The sequence below is a fragment of the Chionomys nivalis genome, chromosome 7, assembly GCF_950005125.1.
Source record: "Chionomys nivalis chromosome 7, mChiNiv1.1, whole genome shotgun sequence".
Taxonomy (NCBI): domain Eukaryota; kingdom Metazoa; phylum Chordata; class Mammalia; order Rodentia; family Cricetidae; genus Chionomys; species Chionomys nivalis.
This window is the reverse complement of record NC_080092.1, coordinates 75,369,716-75,393,116: the sequence shown is the minus strand read 5'-3', so window position 1 is coordinate 75,393,116 and position 23,401 is coordinate 75,369,716. Positions and strand designations below refer to the sequence as shown.

The 23,401-nt window shown below is 47.3% G+C and overlaps 1 protein-coding gene across 3 annotated transcripts in view; it reads right to left on the bottom strand.

Annotated features, from left to right (window-relative positions):
- Window positions 1–22,742, bottom strand: part of Fam117a (family with sequence similarity 117 member A) — a 44,524-nt gene extending 21,782 nt beyond the window's left edge. The window contains exon 1 of one of the 3 annotated variants that reach the window (XM_057775104.1): window positions 22,532–22,742. In XM_057775104.1, coding sequence (XP_057631087.1) covers window positions 22,532–22,727 — 196 coding nt within the window. In that variant the 5' untranslated portion in view covers window positions 22,728–22,742. Of the gene's footprint in view, window positions 1–806; window positions 829–22,531 lie in introns of those variants that run through there. The other 2 variants (XM_057775105.1, XM_057775106.1) reach the window with 2 other exon arrangements.
- Window positions 22,743–23,401: the final 659 nt, after the last annotated feature.

The following is a 23,401-nucleotide window of genomic DNA, read 5'->3' as shown; positions in this document are numbered from 1 at the left end:
GAGGAACAGTGATGGGGAGGGAGGTCACTCAGAGTCACCTGCCCTGTGCTCTCCAGCGACTCTGAAGCAGCTCGTGCTTGTCTGGTATTTCCCGGTCACGCACCCTGGGTTGCGGTTACCTTCTCCTCTCTTGTCAGCCCTGGGAAGGGACAGGGAGACCGAAGAAAGTCAAGGGGCAGAGGAGCAGTGCCTGATGACACCCCTCATCTCAAGAGGGCAACAGCATCCTATACATAAATCACGCCTCTTTTCCACCTCCCGGAGGCTGCTGGGTATCTGCAGGGGACTACCCTTTTAGCTCCTCAAGGCAGGGCAGAGGTAGGGCAGGCCTGATTTCGGGTCTCCTTGCGAGGCCTTGGAATCTGTCACACAGGAATCTATCACCTGGGGACAACAGCAGCCACACACTTCACATCACCCTAGCTAGTGAGCTACCGCTGGGGTCCAACTTCAAGAACAATGAAGCGAGCAGTACGTCACTCATAGTCCTAACAGACAGTGTCCAGGAAATACTCAAAACCTGGAAGTGGTATGAGAGTCAACCATTATTCCACTTGATATGACATCTTTCCCACCTCCCTCTAAAGAAAACTGTTCACAAAGACTGAGATGTGTTCCTCCATATACATAAAACTATCAGAGATAGACAGGAAAAGGGAAAATTCTTAAAGGAACTAAGACAGAAAGAGAGGGGAGGAGAGAATGGAATGAAGAAAAGCAAGAGTCCTGTGGAAGGCTTCCCTGCCTCCCCTGCTGGCAGACTGGCAGACAGACCTCACCACACCGAGCCCACCTGCAGGACCCACCTCGCTCTCCCCACCCCTTTGGATGAGGTTACAGCTGGGCCCCAGCCTTATCTCCACAGTGGCCACATCCCAGCACAGGGTGCTGGCTCAGCTCCTGGCTAGCCACAAGGTAGAATTACCTCCCTTCTCAGAGCCCTTAGGAAGATTCCATGGCCCCTCCCAAATCTCCAAATTCTTGGCATGTCCCAGCCCCTTTGAGGAGACTAAAATGCCATGTTTCTTTCATGCCTAGGAAATAAAGGAGAGGGTACTTTAAAAAGACTGGATTTTTTTTTCTAGTTTTAAAAAAAAAAAAAAAAAAAAAAACTACTGCTTATTTTGTAAACCTCCCCTGAAATGTTTTGGCAAGCACCTGCTGTGTAGGGCACCAAAACTGATTAAGAGCTAAACCAAGGCATCAGTTTCCCCTAACAACTCAAAGCCAAAATCAGATACTGATGTGACTCTGTGCCATCCTTAAAGGGGCTGCAGAGCGGGGGGAGCCACAGCCCGGTCCGGATGCCTGAGGGGCTACAGAAGCAGCAGAGGTCTGACAGCTACTCCTCACTGTAGCGGGACTGCAGCCAGCACCACTACCACCAGACCCACCTTCCCTTGGCCCAAGTTACCGGCCAGGGATGCTGAAAAGAAATGCAAATCTGCTTTTGTCCCTTAGGAAGATACAGGGGAGGAGGTGGAGAAAGAAGCCCTGCAGAAGCCTGCTCTGAGCAGGCTCTACCTAGAGGCCTGTGCCTTCCTGACTGGGAAGGTGCATGGCAGGCCTGGACCTCATACACACTAGGCAAGTACTCTACCCCTGAGCTATAACCCCAGCACTCTCTTCTCTTTTTTTTTTGTTTGTTTTTTTTTTGTTTTTGTTTTTTTGAGACAGGGTTTCTCTGTGGTTTTTGGAGCCTGTCCTGGAACTAGCTCTTGTAGACCAGGCTGGTCTCGAACTCACAGAGATCCGCCTGCCTCTGCCTCCCGAGTGCTGGGATTAAAGGCGTGCGCCACCACCGCCCGGCTTCTTCTCTTTATCTGGGGACAGGGTCTCTATAACTTGCCTAGGGTATCCCTGAATTCGATCTTTAGCCTAGAAAAACCTTACTTACATTTACATTCCTTCTGCCCCAGCCTCCCAAGAAGGTTTGATTACAGGCCTGTGCCACCAGGCCTGGCAAGGTACTTGTCTTTACTGTGAAAGTCCTTTCCTTTATGAGGGACAGTCTGTTGTTGTCCTGGATATTGCCCGAGATAAGTGGTGAGAGAAGGCTATCAAACAGCTTGTAGCCAGGCAGGTGGCACACGCCTATAGTCCCAGCACATGGGAGGCAGAGGCGTTAGGAACATGAGTTCCAGTGATCCCTTGTCTCAAACAAACAAAAAAATCAATAAAACTTCCTATAGACTTGGCCACAGGTGGCTGTGGATGAGCGCTTAGGTTCCACTGCTTGACAGGGTCTCCTTAGCAGTCTGACGTGTAAGTGCAGCCGTGGCAGGCATTCCGGAAAGACCTGGGGAGTGGACTCTGTCCTGCACTTGTGTGATTATGGCTAAAGGATAGGAAGTATTGAGAAGTCACAACGGTTGCTTGTGGCTGGAAGATGAACTGGTTTCATTTCTGGAAAGCGCCCCTCTCAGATTTGGGAACCTGGGAGAGAAACAGAACAATCGGCTCCTGTATCAGAGAAGACATGCCAGTATCAAGACAGGCAGTGACAAAGCAGCCAGCACCGGGGCACGGGCTGGGTGTCTGCAGGAGGGTGGAGTGTCCTGTTTACACCCCCATTGGGTATTATCGGCCCATCGCATGCAGCAGCCTCCACAGCTCAGCCACCTGGCGAGGCACCCTGGCACCAGGCCAGACCATTTCACCACGCTGCTGAGCAGTGGTGGATGCTTTGGTTCTTGGGCAACAGCAAATGGAAAAAACAAAACAAAACAGCACACACTAGATAAGAAGCCTTAGGTGCTATCTTCCAGAGCCACTTGGCCCTGTCTCCCAACTGCTATACTCGTATGGCTTCAGGGAGAGGGGCTAAGAGAGGAGAGGCCCAGCAGTCAGGTGGTATCTGCCTATTAGGGGACTGTCAGAGGAGCCAGCAGCACAAACAGCAGACAACGCCTTTAGTAAGTAGGTTTGAGTGTCCACTAAGCACCAACTCTCTGATAGTCTCTGCTGATAAGAGAGGCGTAAGACAAGAAGTTCCTGGCAGGGTAGAAGAGGGAAGGCTGATGCCGCTGCCCGTCAGTGCCAGCTATCCACCAGCAGGCATACCCTGCCAGCAGGCATACCCCGCCAGCAGGTATACCCCGAGAGACTACCTCGCAGCAAAGGTCTTTTTAAAAGGGCTGCCCACTCACCTCTACCTCTCCCAAGATCCCTCGCTGGGATCAACCCAAGCCTGACCCCAGGAGAAGATCTGGAAGGAGAGGTGATGGTGCTCAGGATGAAGACTACTGAGAATGCAGGACATGAGACATTTCTGCTTCTCCTTCGCATGGCCAGGGGTGGGGACCAAGCAATTTGCCAGGGGAAATCAGCCCTGATCAAAGGGTTCTGGCTGGGTGTCTGGGGGATGATTCCATCATTTCACTGTCTTTCAGGCCACATAGGAGGAAGAAACCCAGGATGGAAAGACGTTGTTCTACTCTGCGCCACCACGGCCGTGTGCCTAGCCTTCCTAGTGTAACCCTAAAATGAGAGCGAGACATAATGAGATTTTACACCCAGCAAAAACTCGACAACTAGCTGGTTCAACAAACAAGGTATGAGTCATTTTCTCATGCAGTCAGGCTTTGAAAACTTCTTAGCACTAGCCTTCCCACCTCCCCGCTTAAAGAGAAAATAGCCCTTATTGTAACCAAAGCTACATGTTCTAGGAAATAAAAAAATGCAGACAAGTGAAAACCCCAAACTAAGAGTCATGCATGCCCTACCCAGAGATCACCACAGGGCTACATGTATCCTTGCTTTTCTCCACGTACATATGCATGCTTGTGTTTATTTTTGTTTTTCAATCAATGGTCTTCACTTAGGGATGAGAAGTAGGCAGGGCCAGGGCAGTATGGCGGGACACCGAGGGGTCCTGCCCTGTCCTGTCCACTGTGGTGCAGTACTTGAGAAATCTGGAGAACAAAATACAACAGGGTCTCAGAATTTCTAAACATTTCCCCGAGAACAGATCTGCAGTGTGTAGACGCTCCCCCAAGCAGCCTCATAGGGACTGCCTATTTCTGGACATGTGCTGGGCTTGACAGGTCTAGGTGGCCTCACGAGCTCCCTATGGTTAGGGGCCACTTCACTGCTTAACTCGGACATGACACGTGGGTTTTGGGGGGAAGTTACGGTAAAAACTGAAACCCCCATATGACTGTACAAGAGTTAGAAGTCCTCGATGGAAAGCCCATGGATCCCCCATCCATCCCAGCCGACTACGTTAAATCTGCAGCTCTGAGCAGGTTGCCTTTGTTCTTTTTTTCAAGAGCTGAAACTCGAACTCAGGGAAGCACTCTGCTTCTCAACTATAATCCCAAGCCTGACTAACATTTCTCTTAATACTAAATCACAGCTAATGTTCAACTTTCACAGGGAGAAGAGACTCAACAGACAGAACTAGACTGGAGAGGGGAGAAAGTCATATCATATTTCCCCTACCAAGAAGACTTCACCCAGAAAAAAGAAATGTACTTGTGTGCACAAGAAGAACTTCTCAGCCAAGACCTCCATCAATCATTGTGACTTCGCATTTAAACGGACAACCCAAGAAAGAGCCAGTGAAACCATTTCTGGCTTCATGTCTGACTTCCCAAAATGCAGATCACATCTGCAGGCAGCTGGAGGACTAGGCCAAGAGACGCTTTTCTGGAGATGTCACTGTGGGGCAAAAAATAAGGAATACACTAACTCTGTGTATCCTCCAGGAGGCAAAGGATAACCCCAGAGTGCAGGCGCCAGCATCAAAGAAGCAGGGTGCCGGGCCTCTGACATTTGTTCGGTTCTCAAGAAACTGCACTTAGAAGAAAAGGAAGTAGTGTGAACTTTTTACCCCTTATCTCAGCTCTCTGAAGAGGACGTCTGTAGGATTGTAGCCTTCGAGATAAAACAAATCACCAGCAGTTACTGACTGAAGCATGCTTTCCTTTAGCATCTAATGGGGGCCTTTGTAAGAAGCACACACACAGTAGTCCCCTCCTCACCCCACGGTTGCTTGAAAGTAATAGGTTTCCACCGGCGGTGGTGGCGCACGCCTTTACTCCCAGCACTCAGGAGGTAGAGGCAGGCGGATCTCTGTGAGTTCGAGGCCAGCCTGGTCTACAGAAGCTAGTTCCAGAACAGGCCCCAAAGCTACAGAGAAACCCTGTCTCAAAAAAAAAAAAAGTAATGGGTTTCTTAGGGACACAAGCTCAAAGGATGGGCAAGTACAGTTTTCTTGCTTCACTTCCTATGGTAATGATTTCCATCAAACAGAAAACAACAACAACAAAAGAAAAAAAACATGACACCCAGTCAGCTCTTAGGTTAGCTTTTAAAGTTAATGGGGCAAAGGGAGAACCAGATTTGGGAGGTTCATCTATAATGAAACTGTACCCCACTTTCAGTTCTGATTCTGTGCACCCCACACTCTCATGTATTCCCCTATAGGGTAGAGTCAACAAGACTTTACCTTTTTTTTTTTTTTTTGGTTTTGGTTTTTCGACACAGAGTTTCTCTGTAGTTATAACAGCTCTGGCTGTCCTAGAACTCATTCTGTAGATCAGGCTGGCCTCGAACTCACAGAGATCCACCTGCCTCTGCCGCCCCAGTGCTAGGATTAAAGGTGTGCACCACCACTGCCAAACCAAGATTTTACAGTAATAGGTATCACCTCATATTGAAAGGTGAATGCATGTCTTCAAGGTCAAAGTGCAAAGTGAGGCCCTTTACTTCCGAAATAGATTTGTCAAGGACCATTTTCCACACTTGTAGGTCAGTCAGACTCAACTGTTTCATGACTTTCTGGCTGCCATGATTCAGGAAATCCTTGCTAGGGACGAAATGATCCTACTGAGGACTCGGGAACATTGCTTCAGTCACTGGGCATGCTGGGTTGGCCGAGGAAGATGAAGACAATTTAAAAGAGAAGTTCTAGTGAGGAAGATAGAACTGAATAAAAGCGAAATAAGATTATAGATTTATTTTCAAACAATCTAAGTAATTTCCACTTTGTGAATAAACCATTATTAGTCTTAACTCTATCCAGTCTGCTTTCTTCCTGGCTTCCAGCAAAATCCTAGATGACAATACATGTTTAAGCAACTAATATGCAATTTAGTATCATCCAAGCTACACAAAATGCCTATGAATGTTGGCAAAATTTGACAGCCCTGTTTTGTCTCCTTCCCCACAAAACAAAATTGTTTTTGTTATTCCTCTCGTTGAAGTAGTCAGTGTTCTTTCCAATTTGTGTTAATTCAGAACTGTCTTTATGAAACTCTCAATGTCCTATCTCAATCATGAAGAGTCAACAGATGCCAAGACTGCTGGGCCAAAGGTTGTGGGGAAAAGGATATTTACACAATGCCAAAGTGTCGCCCCATAAACCAATTTAGTGGAGAATAATGTACTTTGACAGTGGGAAATCTGGTGGTCACCACCTAAAGTGATCAAATTTGGCATGACTAGGTTGGAGGTACAGCTCAGTGACACAGCACATGTGTGTTAAGCCCTTGTGTTCAGCCCCCATAACCCCTCTTCAATGGCAATATCACTTCCTAGGAACACTCCGGTATTACCTACTTCCAAATATCAGTATGAAGACACACTTTACCCATGGAAAGTTGATTTTTATTTTGAGACATTTCACTATGTTGCCCAATAGCCTGGTACTCACAGAGATTCACCTGCCCTTGTCTCCTGAGTGCTGGGACTAAAGGTGTGTGCCACCATCCTGGGATCAAACGCTATTGCAGGAATGCTTAGCCTAAATCTAATCAGACTCCAGACCTAACTTCCCACTCATGGAAACACTGGGTATAGAAGTTAGATGACACCAGAGGAAATGGGAAGAGAAGTACATGGTCTAGAAGAGCTCTAAATGACTGTTGGTTGCTTTGTTTTGAGACAGGTTTCTATGTGTAGCCCTGGCTGTCCTGGAACTTGCTCTGTAGCCAAGGCTGGCCGTGAACTCAGGCTGTGATCTGCCTGCTTCTTTCTCCTGAGTGCTGGGATTAAAGGTGAACGACACCACTGCCCAGCCCAAAAATGACTTTTGGAAATGTATTATGGGGAAAGAGTGCAGTGAGCGATCAAAATGCATTGTTTATATGTATGAAATTCTCAAAGAATAAAAAGATTAAACAAAGGAATATTATTTAAAACAAACAAACTTGGACTGGCCAGACACCTCAGCAGAATTTCATCCTTTAAATTCGCGTAATGGTGGGAGGAGAGAATGGACCCCAAAATGTCCTGACCACCACATGGGCACCATGACATCACATGCCCACACATACACAGGGTAGAGACACAATAACTACAACAACAACAAAATAAGGGGCTGGGAGATGGCTCAGTGGGTGAAGTGTTTACTGGGCAGCATGAGGCTCTCCTATGGATCCTCAGCATCCACGTAGAAGCCAGGTGCAGCCACAAACATGTGCCTGTTAGCCCAGGGCCCGGAGGGAAGGCAAGGGCATCCAGGTGCTCGCTGGCCACCTTGACTTGCCCAAACAGCAAGCTCTCAGTTTGCTAATACTCTGTGTTTAAAAAAAAAAAAGAAAGAAAGAAAGCCAGGCATGGGTGGGGCACACCTTTAATCCCAGCACTCAGAAGACATAGCCAGGTAGATCTCTATGAGTTTGAGGCCAGCCTGGTCTACAGAGCAAGTTCCAGGACAGCTAAGGCTACAACAGAGAAATGAGAAACCCTGTCTCAAACACACACACACACATATAAAAGTAAAGATATCTGATAGCAATCTCCGGCCTCCACAGGTGCATATGCATGCACGTGTGCAAATCATCTCTCTCTTTCCCTCCCTCCCAAGCGTGCACATTCAGAGTAGGGAAAAACTCTGGATCGAGAGGCTTTTTAAAAAGATTCAACTGAAAAATAAAGCTACAACTGAGTAAGATCCTCTGTGCTGAGGATGTAGGAAGAGCACTTGCCTAGAATGTGTAAGGCCCTGAGTTCCAACCCCCAAACCAAAATTACAAAGCAAACCACCAAATGGGAAGTGTGAACAGGCTAGATATTAAATGATACACAGTCACAGTTAATTTCCTTAGGCATGACAATATTGTGAACAAAATTGTATTCTCAGGAGAAACTGCTGAAAGAAAGGGGAATGTGTCATAATTTCCAATCGCTCACCTGAAAGATCGCATATGGATGTACACACATGAAGGTCTGTCTAGACACACATACATCGATGTATTGATGAACACAGGAGAACAGACAGACTTAAGAAACTTGGTCTATAAATTAAATGCTAGTTCCAGGCTAACCAGGAATTTGTCTTTAAAAAAATAAATGAAAAAAAAAAGTTTAGCTGGAGTCTAGCTTGACAATGGGAAGAACTAAACTCACTGCAGCTTGAATGAGGGGGATTGTAAAGTAGTCTCTCCCCAAAAACAGGACCACCAAGAAGAGATCATTACAGGTTCCTAACTCAGTATCTCCCCTTGAGGGCAGAAGGTTCCAACTCCTTAAGGGTAGAGAGGAAAGGGCTGCTGATGAGCGCAGCTGAAGTGGAATCTCAGAGTGTGTGTTATCATCTGGGGCACGAGAAAGAAGGGCAAAGCCAATGGTAAACATGCTTTACTGAGACAACGAAGACAGCTGTGTTGTAGGCTCCCATATGGCCCTGCCCACCTCCTCCCAAGCAGGAAAATACAAATAGTGCTCGATTTACCCGCGGCTGGCCACACCAGAAAGCCTGGTCACATGGCTGGGCAAGCTGCAGTAACTATCAAGCATACTTAGGGGCACAGAGGACACATAGGTTACTGGCTACACTTCACTAGCTTGGACTCTGTCAGGATCCGCTGCACTTAACCTTGGTTTTTGATTCACTCTGCTCTAGACTAGGGATACTTACAAGGGACATGGGCTCAGTTGGGTTCCTTAGAACCAAGAATGTCAGTCACCAAATCTGCGCTGTTTCATCCGTGAAAACCTGTGTGTAGGGTTTGGGGGTGCAGTTCAGTAGGACGGCATGCATTTGCCCAGCATGTCTGAGGCCCTGGGTTCAATCTCCAACACCGCCAAAAACACAACACAACAAAACAAAACTGTGTGAACTACCTTGTTCCTCCTGCAGAAAGTCTGACCATCTCTTCACTCGAGCTCTATCTCATTCCCCAACTTCACAGGGGAGATAACCACAAAGACATCTGACCCAGTGAATCCCTACCTGGGCCCTGACCTTCTAGAACTGAACTGGAAATAAGTGGCAAATTACCATGCTGTGCCCGGGCTGTGGAAAAACCCAAAGTGTGCTGGGAGACATTCCAGGGCAGCCCCTGCTCTGCAGCCCTGGTCTCGCCATGCCAGTTGTTCAGACTCCCTAAGAGAGGCACCAAGGTTATGCAGTGCCTCCAGGGTAAGCCAGCCCGAAAAGCAAGGCCAGATGTTTAGAGGCTAGACAACAGCAATGAGAAGGAAGCAGCCAAGGGCTTGTTCCCGGGTTGCCTCTCCACATGCAGCTTCCAGAGGCAGACATTGTGGCCACGCACATTCCTAGAAGGTAGGTGACAAACCAGGCCTTCTCCCCCAAGTTGCTTCATGATAACATCACCTTCTATCAGTAAAGAGAAGGCTTATCCTACTGATACAAATGGATAATTGGATCCAGGGAAACAATCTAGGATATTAACAACCCACATGCCCTATCACAGCTTCTGAGACCTGGAAGACAAGCTCAGCTGGTCCGTCATAAGCAGACAGCATAGTTACCGGCACAGTGGCTCCCACTGGACATCTAAGCTCCAGACAATCCCCTGGAAACTGGGGGCAGCTTCATGTCACCCTCTTCTTTCTTGCACTTATTCTGGTCATCAGTCACCCAGCAGTTACTTGGGGTCAGGACAAAGCAATCTAAATATAAGCGGGGACACTCACATAGTAAATGACCACAGGCCTATTTCACATAGTAGCTGCCTGGGCCATGAAATAAAACTTCAAGGACAGTTTACTCACAGCCAGCAGCAGCAGCACCTCAGATAAAAGATGCACACACCAAGACCAAAGATTTCAAGAGAACTGCCTTTCTAAAAAATAAATAAAAAATTATCTTTATTTTTAATTATGGGTGTACTGTACTTGTGTGTCTGCGTATGGGTTTGTGTATTGTACATATAGATGCCTATAGAGGTCAGAAGAGGGCATTAGATCCCCTGGAACTGGAGCTGCAGGTGGTTGAGAGCTACACAATGGGCACGCTGGGAACTGAATTTGAATCCTCTATAAGAGTGGCAAGTGCTCACATCCCTGATCCATCTCTCTAGCCACAGAAAACATTTTCCCCTATGTTACATAGTAAAGTAGGGCTAAGTGTGGTTACACATATCTGCAGCTGCCCCCAGAAATCAGGAGGCAGAGGCAGGAGCATTGCAAACTCTACAATAGCCTGGGCTGCACAGTAAGAAGCTGGCTCAGCAGGGCGGTGGTGGCGCATGCCTTTAAATCCAGCACTCAGAAGGCAGAGGCAGGTGGATCCTTGTGAATTTGAGACCAGCCTGGTCTACAAGAGCTAGTTCCAGGACAGGCTCCAAAACTACAGAGAAACCCTGTCTCGAAAAACCAAAAAAAAAAAAAAAATCTGGCTCAACTGATCAAAATAAGTAGAACAGGGTTCACTCGTGCCCTGCAGCATAAGCAAAAACGACAAGAATGACTGAATGCCTCTAAGGAGCACAGCCAGATAGCTGAAGGGTTTGGTATGAGAGAAAGGGTGGGTTTTAACAAGGTCTGTCTGTTCCTCTAACTTTGCTTAGTAATCCCAGAGCCAGGCTCCTGGGGCTTGGGGTTGAGGAAAAGCTGGACCAAAGGGGACTTCCCTTAGCGTAAGCTTTAACACCTGCCCCACTTGGTACAATGTCCTGCACTAAACCACAAAGTCCCCTGAGGCCTACCGTGTTCACAAGGCTGAGGGTACAATGGCTGCCTAGTATATATCACAGAAAAGCCATCTGGCCTGGGCCTATAACCTGGCACCACTCTCTGAGCTAAACTCACTGATTTGCCCCCCCTGTACTCTCCTATATAAATGTGCAGCAGGTACTGCATGGCTGTGGCACCGATGAGTCTTCTGAGTGTTTTAAGAAGTGAAGAACTAGGTGAAGAGCAGAGGAGAGTGGTAGAGTTTCATCTCCAGACAGCAGGCACGTTCCTTAGAAGACTCTGGCCATGCAGAGCATGCTCAGTGCGGGATCCTGCTCAGGACCAGCTCGGTGCGGCAACCCTGCCGACTCTAACGCTGGGTCAACATGGAGCAAGGGCTGCACGTGCAAATACAGAAACTGGCACCCAGTCAGTTCCCAGGGTCTGATACCAATGTTCTCCAATTGGAGGACGAGCTGCAGGCTTCTGAAAAGCAATCTAACACAGAGGCAAAACCCTGACTTCACCCCAGCATGGTATGTGAACTCAAAACAGATCCATAACTTCTTGGGTATCAACTGTTCCATCTGTTAAGTGGGGAGAATAGAGATGTTACAAGCATGTAGAAGCAACCTGATAGATTAGTCTTTTTATCTGGAAACAATCTGAAACTGAGTGTTCAAGAATAAGCATACAGAGCTGGGTAGTAGTGGCACACGCCTTGAATCCCAGCACTTGGGAGGCAGAGGTAGGCGGAGCTCTGAGTTTGAGGCCAGCCTGGTCTACAGAGAGAGTTCCAGGAAAGCTAAGGCTACACAAAGAAACCCTGTCTCAAAACAACAAGAATGAGTACATAGGATACTTACACAATCTTTACCTAGATTTGCCTACTAGCACACCTGCCAACTGCTTGCTGTCACAGGAATTTTACACACTCACATACTTTCCTACACTCATACTTGACACCCACATGTTCATTCAAAACATGCACACGAGAGAGAGAGAGAGAGAGAGAGAGAGAGAGAGAGAGAGAGAGAGACTGAATTTTATTCCTAGAAAGGAATATCCAACTATGACAAAATGGAAGGTTGGTAAATAAAGAGACAGCAAAAGGTTTTGTTATCTAGTAAGGGTTTATGGAGTTCTGCTCCTTTCCCTGCAAACGGCAAGCATTTAAATGTTCACTGTTTTACACGGACAGTGACCACACAGTTCAGACAAGTTATATAAAGAACAAAAAAAAAAAGTCAGTTTCTATCTGTCCCTGTGTTATGGTGTGCATGTACTTGTATGTGTGCATGTGTGTGCACATTATGTATAAATAGAAGCCAAAGACCTCCTCAATTGCTTCTCTACTGTATTTTAAATTGTTTTGCTTTGTTTGGGGAGGACAGGTTCTTTCTATGTAGCCTTGGCTAGACTGCAACTCAGAGATTTGTCTTCCTCTCACTCTTGAGCATTGGGATTAAAATCATGTTCTACCACACTGAAACTTTTTAAAATTATTTGTGTCTGTGTGTGTGTGTGTGTGAGAATACAGGGAAGGGATTACACAGGAAGTCGAGATTGGAGGACAACCTTCAAGGGTCAGTCCTCTCCTTCAACAATGGGATGGAGGGATTGATGTCAGGTCAAGTGTTTTTACCACCTGACCCTTTCTACCAGCCCTACCTCATTTTTGAGGCATGATCTCTCACTGAACCTGGAGCTCACAAGTCGAGGGGGGCTGGCCAGCCTATGAGCTCAGAGAGCGACCTGCCTGCACACCCCAGTGCTGGAGTTAGACGCGCACTGCTGCACCCTGTACTGACACAGGTGCTGGGGATCTGAATCCATCCTCGGGCTTGAACAGCAAGCACTTCAACTAAGCCACTTCCTAGCCCTTCCTGCTTTTTTGTTTTTTACTTAAAGACACAAAGCTTACAAAACAGACAACGAGAAAGCATTAGATAAATGGAAACAACTTTATTATACAGAAGTGCTTTTATAATGTTTGTTAAATAAGATTTTACCTTACGGGGTTGTGAAGTAACTGGAAACGAAAGGTCACATACAAGCATACAAACATTAGAACATGAAAGAGTTCTATAGAGAGAGGAAAGCGATCTTGTAGAGGGATGAGTTAGTTCCAAGAAGCCAGCCAGGCAATGCACCCTAGATGGAGCTTCTTCCAGAGCTCAAACCTCCATTGTTCCCTCTACTGGGTGCTAGTAAATACCACAAGACCCTACTCCTAGTTAGCCAAAAGCAAGACAAGGGATGTGCTTGGGCAGATCATGTGCCCCAGGCTTCTTTCCCATCAGAAATGTAGGCGTGGTGGTGCCAGCGGCTACCCTAAGTGGGGGGACTAAGCTGTTTTCATGGCACAAGGCCACTTGTGCCCACCCCCTTCTATAGGAATGCATGACCACATTTCCCCAGGGGCTTCTCATGGTTTCACACAGTCACACAATAGAAAGATACCGTCTAGGCGTACAACTGCCAATCAGTACCGACAACCACGACTCCACAAAGGCAGAGACATCAGTCTGCCCCAGCTCCCCACCTGTCCCTGGTGAGCTACTCATTCCAGATGGCAATGGCAAATCTCACACCAGCCAGAAACACGCAAAAGCCACCACCACGTCACGCACACAGTGTTGCACTTGCCACCGTCGTCCCATCATCTACCAATTCACAGCTCCCGGGACAAGGTCAAGGCGTGGGAAGCCCACGGTGTGATCACCTTGGGATGCTGAAGAAAGACTTATCTTTGCGCCCATCGCCAGTTCTCTTCTAATCAGGTTATCAGGTGCACTCTGAGCCTGGAATACAGACATACAAACTAAAGGGAAGCAAAAGCTGGAGATGTGCTCGGCAGGTGGTGGGGATGCCATGCTGGGACCAAGTTCACAGCACACTTCCATGTGCGGGAAGAGACCTTTGCTTAATCAAGCAAAAAGGTTTTGTCAATCACATGGTTGTGGGCACATTATTTCTTTGCTGGGTCTCAGTTTTCCAGTCTGCAAACCCTCCCCAGCAGGACGCAGTGAAAGCGAACGTAAAACATTTGAGTACCAACTATGAGCAGCAGGAGACAAACAAATGAATACTGTCAAAACAAAGCTATTCATGTCTCAAGTTCTCGGAACAATACAGGTGAATCTGGGGTCTTTCAGACTTGGGATTCTCAGGCTCTTACTATGGAAACAGCCCTTTATTACTTTTATGCCAGGAAGACAAAACAACTCTTGCCACAGTTCCACTGAGAAAGCGTCCATGCACCTCCCTCAGGCTAAGAGGTGCTTGTCTCCACGGACGTGGCTCCCACAGTCCCATTCTCCCCTCTCCATCCACACTCTGCTGTATTTACTGTAAAAGACCTCTGGCTGCATCCCCTCGGTCATGTGTGCTATCCACCACCTCCCCATCTCCTGGGTCCTAACTAATGAGCATGAGTTAAGCAGGTGATCCCCAATCCAGGGACGGTATGACAGGTTTCTGTGCCTGCAGCTGTGGGGCAGGGAATGCACGTGTTATCCACGGTAGTTCTCTCAAAGCCACGTGGGCGAACAAACAGGCTCAGAGAAGTCTAAAGTGGAGGGAATGTGGAGGAGGGCAGAGAGAGGAAGGGGGAGGAGAGAGAGAGGGAAGACGGGAAAGAGCTCCGACTCCTCTAATCTCATGTTCATGCTGTTCAAAGTCACACCCAGCTGGGCAGGTTTATTAAACCTTTTCGTCTAAGTCACCAGAGCCATGGTTGGCAACAGGGACACAGACTGGATAAGTCTAAATGTCCAGAGTTTGAACAATGATTATGAACACCGCTTTCCTGTATTTCGCCACGTTAGCCGGGTAAGGGAACAGCAATACTTGATGTTATAGGATGGTGCCTGGCATGGGGGAGGGGACTTTCCACGTGATCACACTTGGGAAAGCCATCCTAGGGTCCACTAGTAATTCTGCTGTCTGGCCTAAAAAGTCACCGACTCATTTTGCAACCCTGCTTTTCCTTGCTGTACAGTACAGCAATACCAAAAAATTGGTACTGGTCTATCTAGCAAGAATAGACACTGGGGACTCCTCTCAAGTCTCCTTGGCCCGTCAACCACACCTCTAAGACAAAAGCTAAGTAGTTCAGACTTTAAACAAACCTATAGCAAAATCCTACACACTGTCTATTTCCATCCCATCCATGGACCAACCTGGTGATTTACTCCCCCTCTCCCCCCACATTAAATGTGTTGGGAAGAGAACCTACAGTAGCAATGACTTCCATGGAAATGCAACATCTTTGCCACCAGCTGGGCTTGAAGCCTAAAAACCAGGATGAAAAGGAGACCAATGATTTAAGGAGAGAACACTGATGCTTTGTGGAGTGGGCAGGTTGTCCTGCAAGTAGCTGGGGAGCTACGATAGAGGGGAACAGTGTATGGGGACTAGAAGTGGGAAAAGCCATTACAAGCGAGCCTGGGGGAGGTGTGGCTCCCTTCTCCATTCCACTGCCTTTCCAGCAACTCAATCCAACAAGTATTTATTGAGCATGACACTCCCCATCTCCCTTGGCCCTCCCTTAGCAAAAGCACTCAAATCTGTTCAAGCTGCAGGGTGAGTTCCACTGTACTTGAACTTGAAACACGAGGTACCTACCTCTTAAAAAGGCAAGCACACAATTTCCAGGATGGGGTAAAAGGAACTACAGGATTTGAGAACACTGCTGAGCAGTTACGTCTATAGCAATGGCACTTTGTGTGTGTGTGTGTGTGTGTGTGTGTGTGTGCGTGTGTGTGCATGTGGTGATAGGGATAGTGTCTACAGCAATAGCACTTTGTGTGTGTGTGTGTGTGGTGATGGGGATAGTGTCTATAGCAATGGCAGTTTGTGTGTGCGTGTGTGTGTGCGCGCACGTGTTGATGGGGATAGACCAAAACTTTGCACATGCAAAGCACATGCTCTACCACTATGCTACATACCAGGCTCTAAAAATGTCACTTTTGAAAGAGAAAGGAGAGACGACAATAATACCTAATTTAACTTTTAGAGAAAATACATTGGCCATTTTAAAATAAAAGAAAACCTATTCAAAAGCCAGTAAGTCTATAATTAGCCCACCATACACTGAATGCTCCTTCATTCTGCGCCTTCTCCAGCTTGCATCTATAATGCATTTACGTGTGGATGCGCTAGCACCTGCTTTTAAAGCTCTGTGTCATAGCCCACCTTTGGTCTTAACACTTCAATGCTCTCCTGAAGGCTGTCACTTCTGATCATAAGGGATTCAGGTGGCAGAGCTGGTGGTACACTAACCTGTGCCCTAACAAGATGGTTCCCTGGAAAAAGCTGCCTGACATTAGCAGATAGGGAGTTATGGTCAGAGGGGAGGTACCCTAAATTTACAACTCTGCTCTGCCAAACACTGTCCACCATTTAAGATGACACATTCTGGCAGCCTCTGATAGAATGCACCCCCAACTCTTAATCATGGCCCAAATGCATGAGAGCAATCAAATCCCCAAAGAGTCTTCCCAGGCCTCCACACACACCCATTTTAATAGGGAGCTGGAAGCCTAAACTGCTAATGTGCAGGCGGGTGAAGCCTAAGGCACTCCATCCTCCCTCCCCCAGTGCCAGCTGTCTAAGGCTCCTGAGCAAACCCACAGACCTGTGTGCCTGAACTGGGCAGGGTAAGTGTCTGTACAAGGCCAAGACTTCAGCTCCAGCTTCCCTAGGGCTGGACCTGCAGTTTTCCTATTATGAAATACCCTGATAGTGTTCTTTTAAGTTCATTTAAGCTGCTCCTGATTGGCTGTGGTACTCCCACACAGGAAAGTCAACTGAAGCTTACTAAGCCCCAAGGAGAACCATTTACATGACTCCAAAGCTAGATATTCGACTTGCTTGTGAGTGCAGGGAGAGAGCGAAGTGCCAGAAAGCTAGGATGTCCAGTGGGCACTGGGAGCTGGAAGGCCTCGTGTTCACGGCCAGCTGTGCCCAGGAATGACAGCCCATCCAGATGCCACATGGCAGGAGGAACTGGAGCACTGATCATTTACGACTTCAAATAGCATCCTCAACTCTTCCCTCTCTGAGACCAGGATTTGTTTTTGACCTGACCACGTGAATAGATTTGGCTAGTGTTTGGTTAATTCATACTCTGCAAACCAAATAATGGAATCTCTGTGAGGCTGAGACTCAGGCAGAGGAGAAAGCTGAGAGCAGTTGCTACCCTTGGCTTCTACTCCCTTTTCTAAGACAAGAAAGAACAAATTCTGTATCAGAGGAGGGCAGAAATGATGATGCCATCGTGAGATTGTCCACATTCCTTAAATTAACTTACTGCTGCTGGGCATCTGTGTAGGTAATTGTGATTGCTACCTTGTCAGGGTATAGAGTCATGGAAGAGACAAGCCCCTGGGTATGATCTATATTAAGTTAATTAAGATGGAAGACCTCCCCTAAATGTGGGCGGCAGCATCCCTCGGACTGCCTAAAGAGAAACTGAGCTGAGCCCCAGCACTCTTCCCTTTGCTTCCTGAGTGCAGATGTCATGTAAGCTCCAGCCCTTTCTCCTGTCTTCCCTGTCCTGATGAACTGTATCCTTGAACTATGAGTCAAAATAAACCCTTGCTTTTCGGTCAGGTATTTTGTCTCAGCAACGAGTAACAAATACAGTATCCACTTGTCCTATGAAATAGGAAAGAACCACCAGGTTTACCTTCCCAGCCCTGAAAAGGGCTCTGTGCTGCTCCAAGAACAAGAGCAAGACCAGGTAAGCCCAGGCAGAACACAAGCTAGCATCAAACAGTGCTTGATACATGTGACAGTATCTATAAAGACTCCAAAACCAGACCTGTAAGAGGATGTCACACCACGAAGTCTGAATCCTTTGGCAGAAAGACTCAGTGTGAGACTGGTAAGAACCTAGAGGCAGCTGTTTAATTCCTAACAGTTCTACTAAGATCAGGGACTGGCGTGGGCCTATACGACTCAGAACACATTGGCTACAGCAGAGAACGCAGGCAGAGAATTCTCCTGGCTATTAAGCCCACCAACCGCTTTGACAACACTCATTCATATCACTATGAAATTTTTGTAACCCATCCTAGAAATCCGTATCTGGAACCAGAGAGAGCAATATCCACTTACCACCACACCCCACAATGTTTTCACCCCCTTCTACTGATCTCTTAACTGTGTTATATAAGGACTCCTCAGACTATCTAACATTGTGCTATCAAAAAAAAAAAAAAAAAAAAAACCTAAGAACGCATGGACCCACACTCCTTTGGGTACCCAGAAGATAGACAATCACCACAGCTAATGGCATCCTAGAAATTGGAAGTCCCTGACTTCAGGAAAGATATCACTACTGATAATTGTTTAAGGGTCAGGTGCTTCAGAGATGTGCTTCTTACCGACAAGGAGTGGGCCTGGCAAAGCTATGGAAGACAGTAGCAAGCAGTATCAGGCTAGGAAAAGCCTGTGGGCTTAATGCTTCCCAAATAGAAGCTGTCTCAATCACAGGTTACAAACGGATGATTGCAGTTCTTTAGGGATTCTAACTGTACCCCAAGATGACTCCTTAGCAGAGAAAAGTTCCATCTCTATTTTAAACTTCCAGCTGTTTGTGGCATCACTGGCCACAAGGACAACGGTCTGAAGAGCACCTTCTCGCAGAACCTCTAATACACAACCTCTTTGATGTGGCCTCATACCCATCTAAACACCCATCCTCCAAGGGCTAAGTTTTCAAAACAATACAAGGAAAGGCATTAAATAATTAGCAATGACATCCCTAATAACAATGACACCTTATATTCAGGAAATAGCCACTCAGGAGAACACTCCCTATGTCCCTCTGGGGAATCCAGTATTTTAGGGCAACCATGACTACTACCAGCTGGTTCTCAATGATCCGTATGGCGAACTAAAAAGTAATGAAAAAAATTCAATACAGGAGATAGGTCTCAAGTGATTTTCATATAATTTTAAAACTATGTTCTCTGCAGTGTGAGTTGTTAGGTTGAGGGTAGGGGGCCATAAGGAAAGAGGGGGAACAAATTTGCTTAACAGTTACGCTTTTGTGTAAATTCAAATGAGCTATGTCTACTGAACACGTGTCACCTGACCACTGGGGTGGGGAATTGGTACTCACACGTGCTGATCTGCCACAAAGACTGAGGGCTGACTAAAAACAGATGGTTCCTTTTCCCCTAAAATATGATTGTTACCTTACTCTACCTTAGGGTTTTCTGAGGAAGCATAAATTATACACTCTTGAAACTGATTCTTACATTGGAGTAAGAATCAAGTGTACAGTTCAAGACAAGGATAGATGAACTTCTGTACAATGAGTAAACTCTGCCACTGACCGCATGAAAATAGACACAGCAAACGTCAAAGAGGGTGGCTGTGTTCCAATAAAACTTTATTTACAAAAACAGGCTCAGGGCCAGGCATAACCTACAGGCTATAATTACCAACTCCTGGTTTAAGAAGGTTTTGGTGGAGTATATTGGTTCCCAAGCAGCATCTGGTTTCCCAGGTTCGCTAGAGAAATAATTAGCAAAGTTTAATTAAGTGTTATCTTCATGGGGTGGGAAATGTGGCTATGTGTAGTGTTCGTGTGGCATGCACAAAGCCCTGGGTTCAATCCTTAGCACCACAAAGCTCTTGTTTCCAGTCTAGGGATATGGAGACTGAAACACTTTCAGGATAGGTAAGACCTGAACCCAGAAAACTTCACTTCTGTTTTATCTATCATCATGGGTTCTGGAAAAACGCAAAAGTTAGCAGCTTCAAACTGGCTTCAGACATAAAAGAGAATTTGATTCAGGGGGCAATTGCAGTAAGAACTGTATCGAGGGTTTCAGTCACCCACCAGTGGCTCTTAGCTTTCTTAGAGTTGGCCCTCATTTTTCTCATAGCTCTTCCAGCTCCAGCTCATAAAAATGAAGCTGTTCCTCGCTTTATGAAGACATCCCTTCTGGATGAATGGTCACAGAAGGTAAACCCACTCTTTGCACCATAACCCTTTATATAAGGCCTAATTTATCTTGTCAAGAACACAGCAGGGCGTGCGGCGCGAGATAACTGCACAGCAGAGTATTACATCATTTGGGATGGAAAACAGAAACAGTGACGACACTTAATTGTTCCTGAAACCCCGTCCTGGCTCACAGGCCTTTTTACACTGTTGTGTTTCCGAGCTCTGTTTAGAAAGCTCATTTTAAAAGATGACAGAATAAAAATGCAAGAGGCCCTGAAGTTCTGAAACTTGCAGCACTGGTTTCAGACCAATTTGGGTTTGCTCTTTGAAGCCTGAAAAGGCAGTGGGCTCTCCCCAGCAGTGCTCTCGCAGTAGCTCAGTGCGGGGAAGAGCAGCAATGCAGTGCAGCAGAATGCGCTTTTGAAACACAGCAGCTCTCGAGTGCCAGGCACTCTCCTGAGCGCTTCATGAGCTCGTTTAGTTCTTCTGACATAGAGCTTGTTGCCCACAGGAGAAAGGGAGTCCAGAAACTTCCTCAAGACTACACCAGCTGGTAAATGGAAGAGCCTGCATTCCAAACCCAGGCTACTAACATCATTCTTTTCAGGGTCTATGGTAGCAAGGACTTCCCTGTTACATGTCCTAGTGGCCTAGAGGAAAACACTTCTGTCACTTCTGAAGGAATAGAAACAACCTGAAAAATACATGAAGGTGAGGCTAACATGCACAGGGCTGAAACGCCCCTAGTCGAAGACCAGGGGCCACAAAGAAGAGCAATGGGCTCAGGCTACTATTTCCTTTCTCTCTCCTACCTACTGAAAACCTAACGATAATCCTACCCCATAGGCAAATGTCTATATAATACCTCTGGGATATTAACAGGTGGAGAAGCAATGGACCAACCAAATACATAATGTAGGAATCCATTCAATCTGCCCTAAGTCACCTGACAAGTTACACAGCCCTCTAGTTTCCTGTTTTCATCAGTATCTTTATAGAGACCCTGAATCTGCAAAAGGAGCAGGCCATGTAAATAACCCAAGCATCCAAACCTACATTCCTCCCCTCTGTACAGCACCCACCAGGGCTTTCCCTTTCAATACCAGCTCTGCAGGAATCACAAAACAACTGCTCTTAAAATGGTTGCTACACAGTTTCTAACTACTACTGCACAGGCAAGGCTTCTGTTGGTTTCTACCAAGTGACGATGGTTCTAGTGCTTGCAGCTCTAACTTCCCTGGGTTTTAACTGCCACAGGTTTGTAGTCTTGTGGCTTGCTTTATAGTTGATGATAGGCATGACTTTGTCTGGGCATTGCCTTCTTCTACACCACCAGATTCTACACATACTTTGACTACTTGGTCACCATCTTGCTACCAGATTTGACCAAGTTCTGTGTTCCAGGATGTGATATTAACATATACAGCGAGGTACAAAGAGACTTGGTTTTCTACCTCAAAGACCTGATGAATCCCATCCTACCTAGCAAGACTCTTGTAACAGAATACTTTCAGGAAGGGGCCAAGCAACATCCAAGCTTAGTAATCTCCAGAAAACTTAAGAGTCTGGTTTAGAGAATGTCATGTTAAGATGGCAGGGACATAACTTTTGTACATTTGGTACAAACTTAGGCTTAGGAAGTGTGCAATGATCCTTTCACATCTGGTGTGAATCAAATGCAAACTTCACTTTTAACTTATTGCCAACCTCCTCATGCAAGTAGGTTCCTTTTCCGTTCCAAAGGGCCTGCATTTGTGGGTCCCATCACAGCCTCCAGTGTGAAAGCAAGGTTAAATTTGCTCCACCCTCGTTTCCCCACACCCACCACATCAAGCTGCTATTAAGAAACTGCTTCGGCGCTGTTCAGAAAGTGGGGTATTTGCCACAGCATACTTGATTGTAAGCACTCCACTGCCACGTTGGCTGGGAACGCTCACGACAAAACCACCTTCGGAGGGGGTGGGAGGTAGGGTGCAAACTGCCCAACTTCTGTACACAAGCACACATGCACAGAATGACTAGAATGAGACAGCCATATTAAGCAGGTCAAAAATATGGGAACATACAACTTCTGGGCTACATTAGGAAGAACGTAGAAAATCGGGAACAGAGGTGCGTTTGCACCGCAGTAAAAGCCGTTAAACTAACTTATCCCAACGGGCTGGGATCAAATCAGCTCCTGGAAGAGGCATAAAGGGAAGCGCACGTGAACTGGTGGAGAAAGGAACTCCAGAGCCATAGAAAGGGACGCTGGGGCCAAACTCAAGCTGGAGAAGTAACACATGGCTCCACCCGGCTCTCTTCCATGCCCCTCCCCCTCACCGAGCAGGAGTCCAGCGCCCACCGGCTCCCAGTGAAACCCTCGGCTCAGGGAGCCCACAACACTCCTTGCACCCACCCCAGCACTTCTCACTCCCCCCCCTCCCGGGCAGACGCTTCGGGCTACTTTTCGGTTACGCCCCCCAAAGCTAGTTTCCATCTGCCAGGTCCCTCCCCTTACCTCCCGGCTCGGACTCCAGGCCCCCTCCTTCCCAGAGTTGCACCCCACGTTCGCAGCTGCTCGCCTTGCTCCCTCCGTCCTCGGAACACTGCGCGTCCCCTTTTCTCCTCCCTCACCTCCCATCCACTTCCCCTTCATACTTTTCCCAGTACTCTCCAGACCCTCGCCCCTGCACCCACTCCGACCCGGCTCACCTGCGCGGCCACCCCCGTCCCGGCGCTGGTGCGGCTGCTGCAGCTGGAAGGGGACTGTAGCCCTGAGTGGCTGCAGCCCGGCCCGGGGGGAGCCAGCGGGCGCCGGTGGAGAGCATCCCCGCCGGAGACCCCCCGCCCCTCCGCGCCCCGGCCCCCAGGAACCTCCACCTCTGCCGCCCGCTGCGGCCCCGGACATGGCCCACCCGGCTACCTGCAGCCTCAGCCCCACGGCGAGCCCCACACAGCCCCCAACCCCCGCGGCCTCAACTTATCTGCCCTACGGGCGGGGACCGGCCCCCTCAGCTCCGAGTTCCAATTGGCTTACAGAGTTCCAGTACCGCCCCTCAACCAATCTACGGCGAGGCTCTTCTATTCCGAGGACGATTGGTCCATATGGTCAGCCATCAACACAAGACCCCACCTTCAAGCTTTTCTTTCCTTTTCTTTTTTCTTTTTCTTTTTTTTTTTTTTAACGTCTTAAGGGTGCCGATTGGTCCTTCCGGTATAGGGCAGGTTCTCCGGCACTGCCAATGAAAGGGCTCAAAGAGGAGGATTGTCATACCCAGTCCCAGGTAGTATGCAAATGATGCCACGTGATGTCAGACTTGCAGGGGGCGGGGCTGGCTGCGGGCTGGACTCAAACACTAAAGAAATCTTTATATGGGGTAGTGTCAAACTCTAAGCAGTTCTAGAGGGACTGAGAAAACCTAACTTCAAAAGGCACTAATTTAGTTTAATCTAGTTTAATCTAAAAACATTACTTTTTAAATCTTATGAGATCCCATTGCTGTTGGCAAACTCCAAACTAAGATTCTATATATTTATACAAGGTTTGCCTATCATTTGCATGAACTTTGCATTAAATTCGTA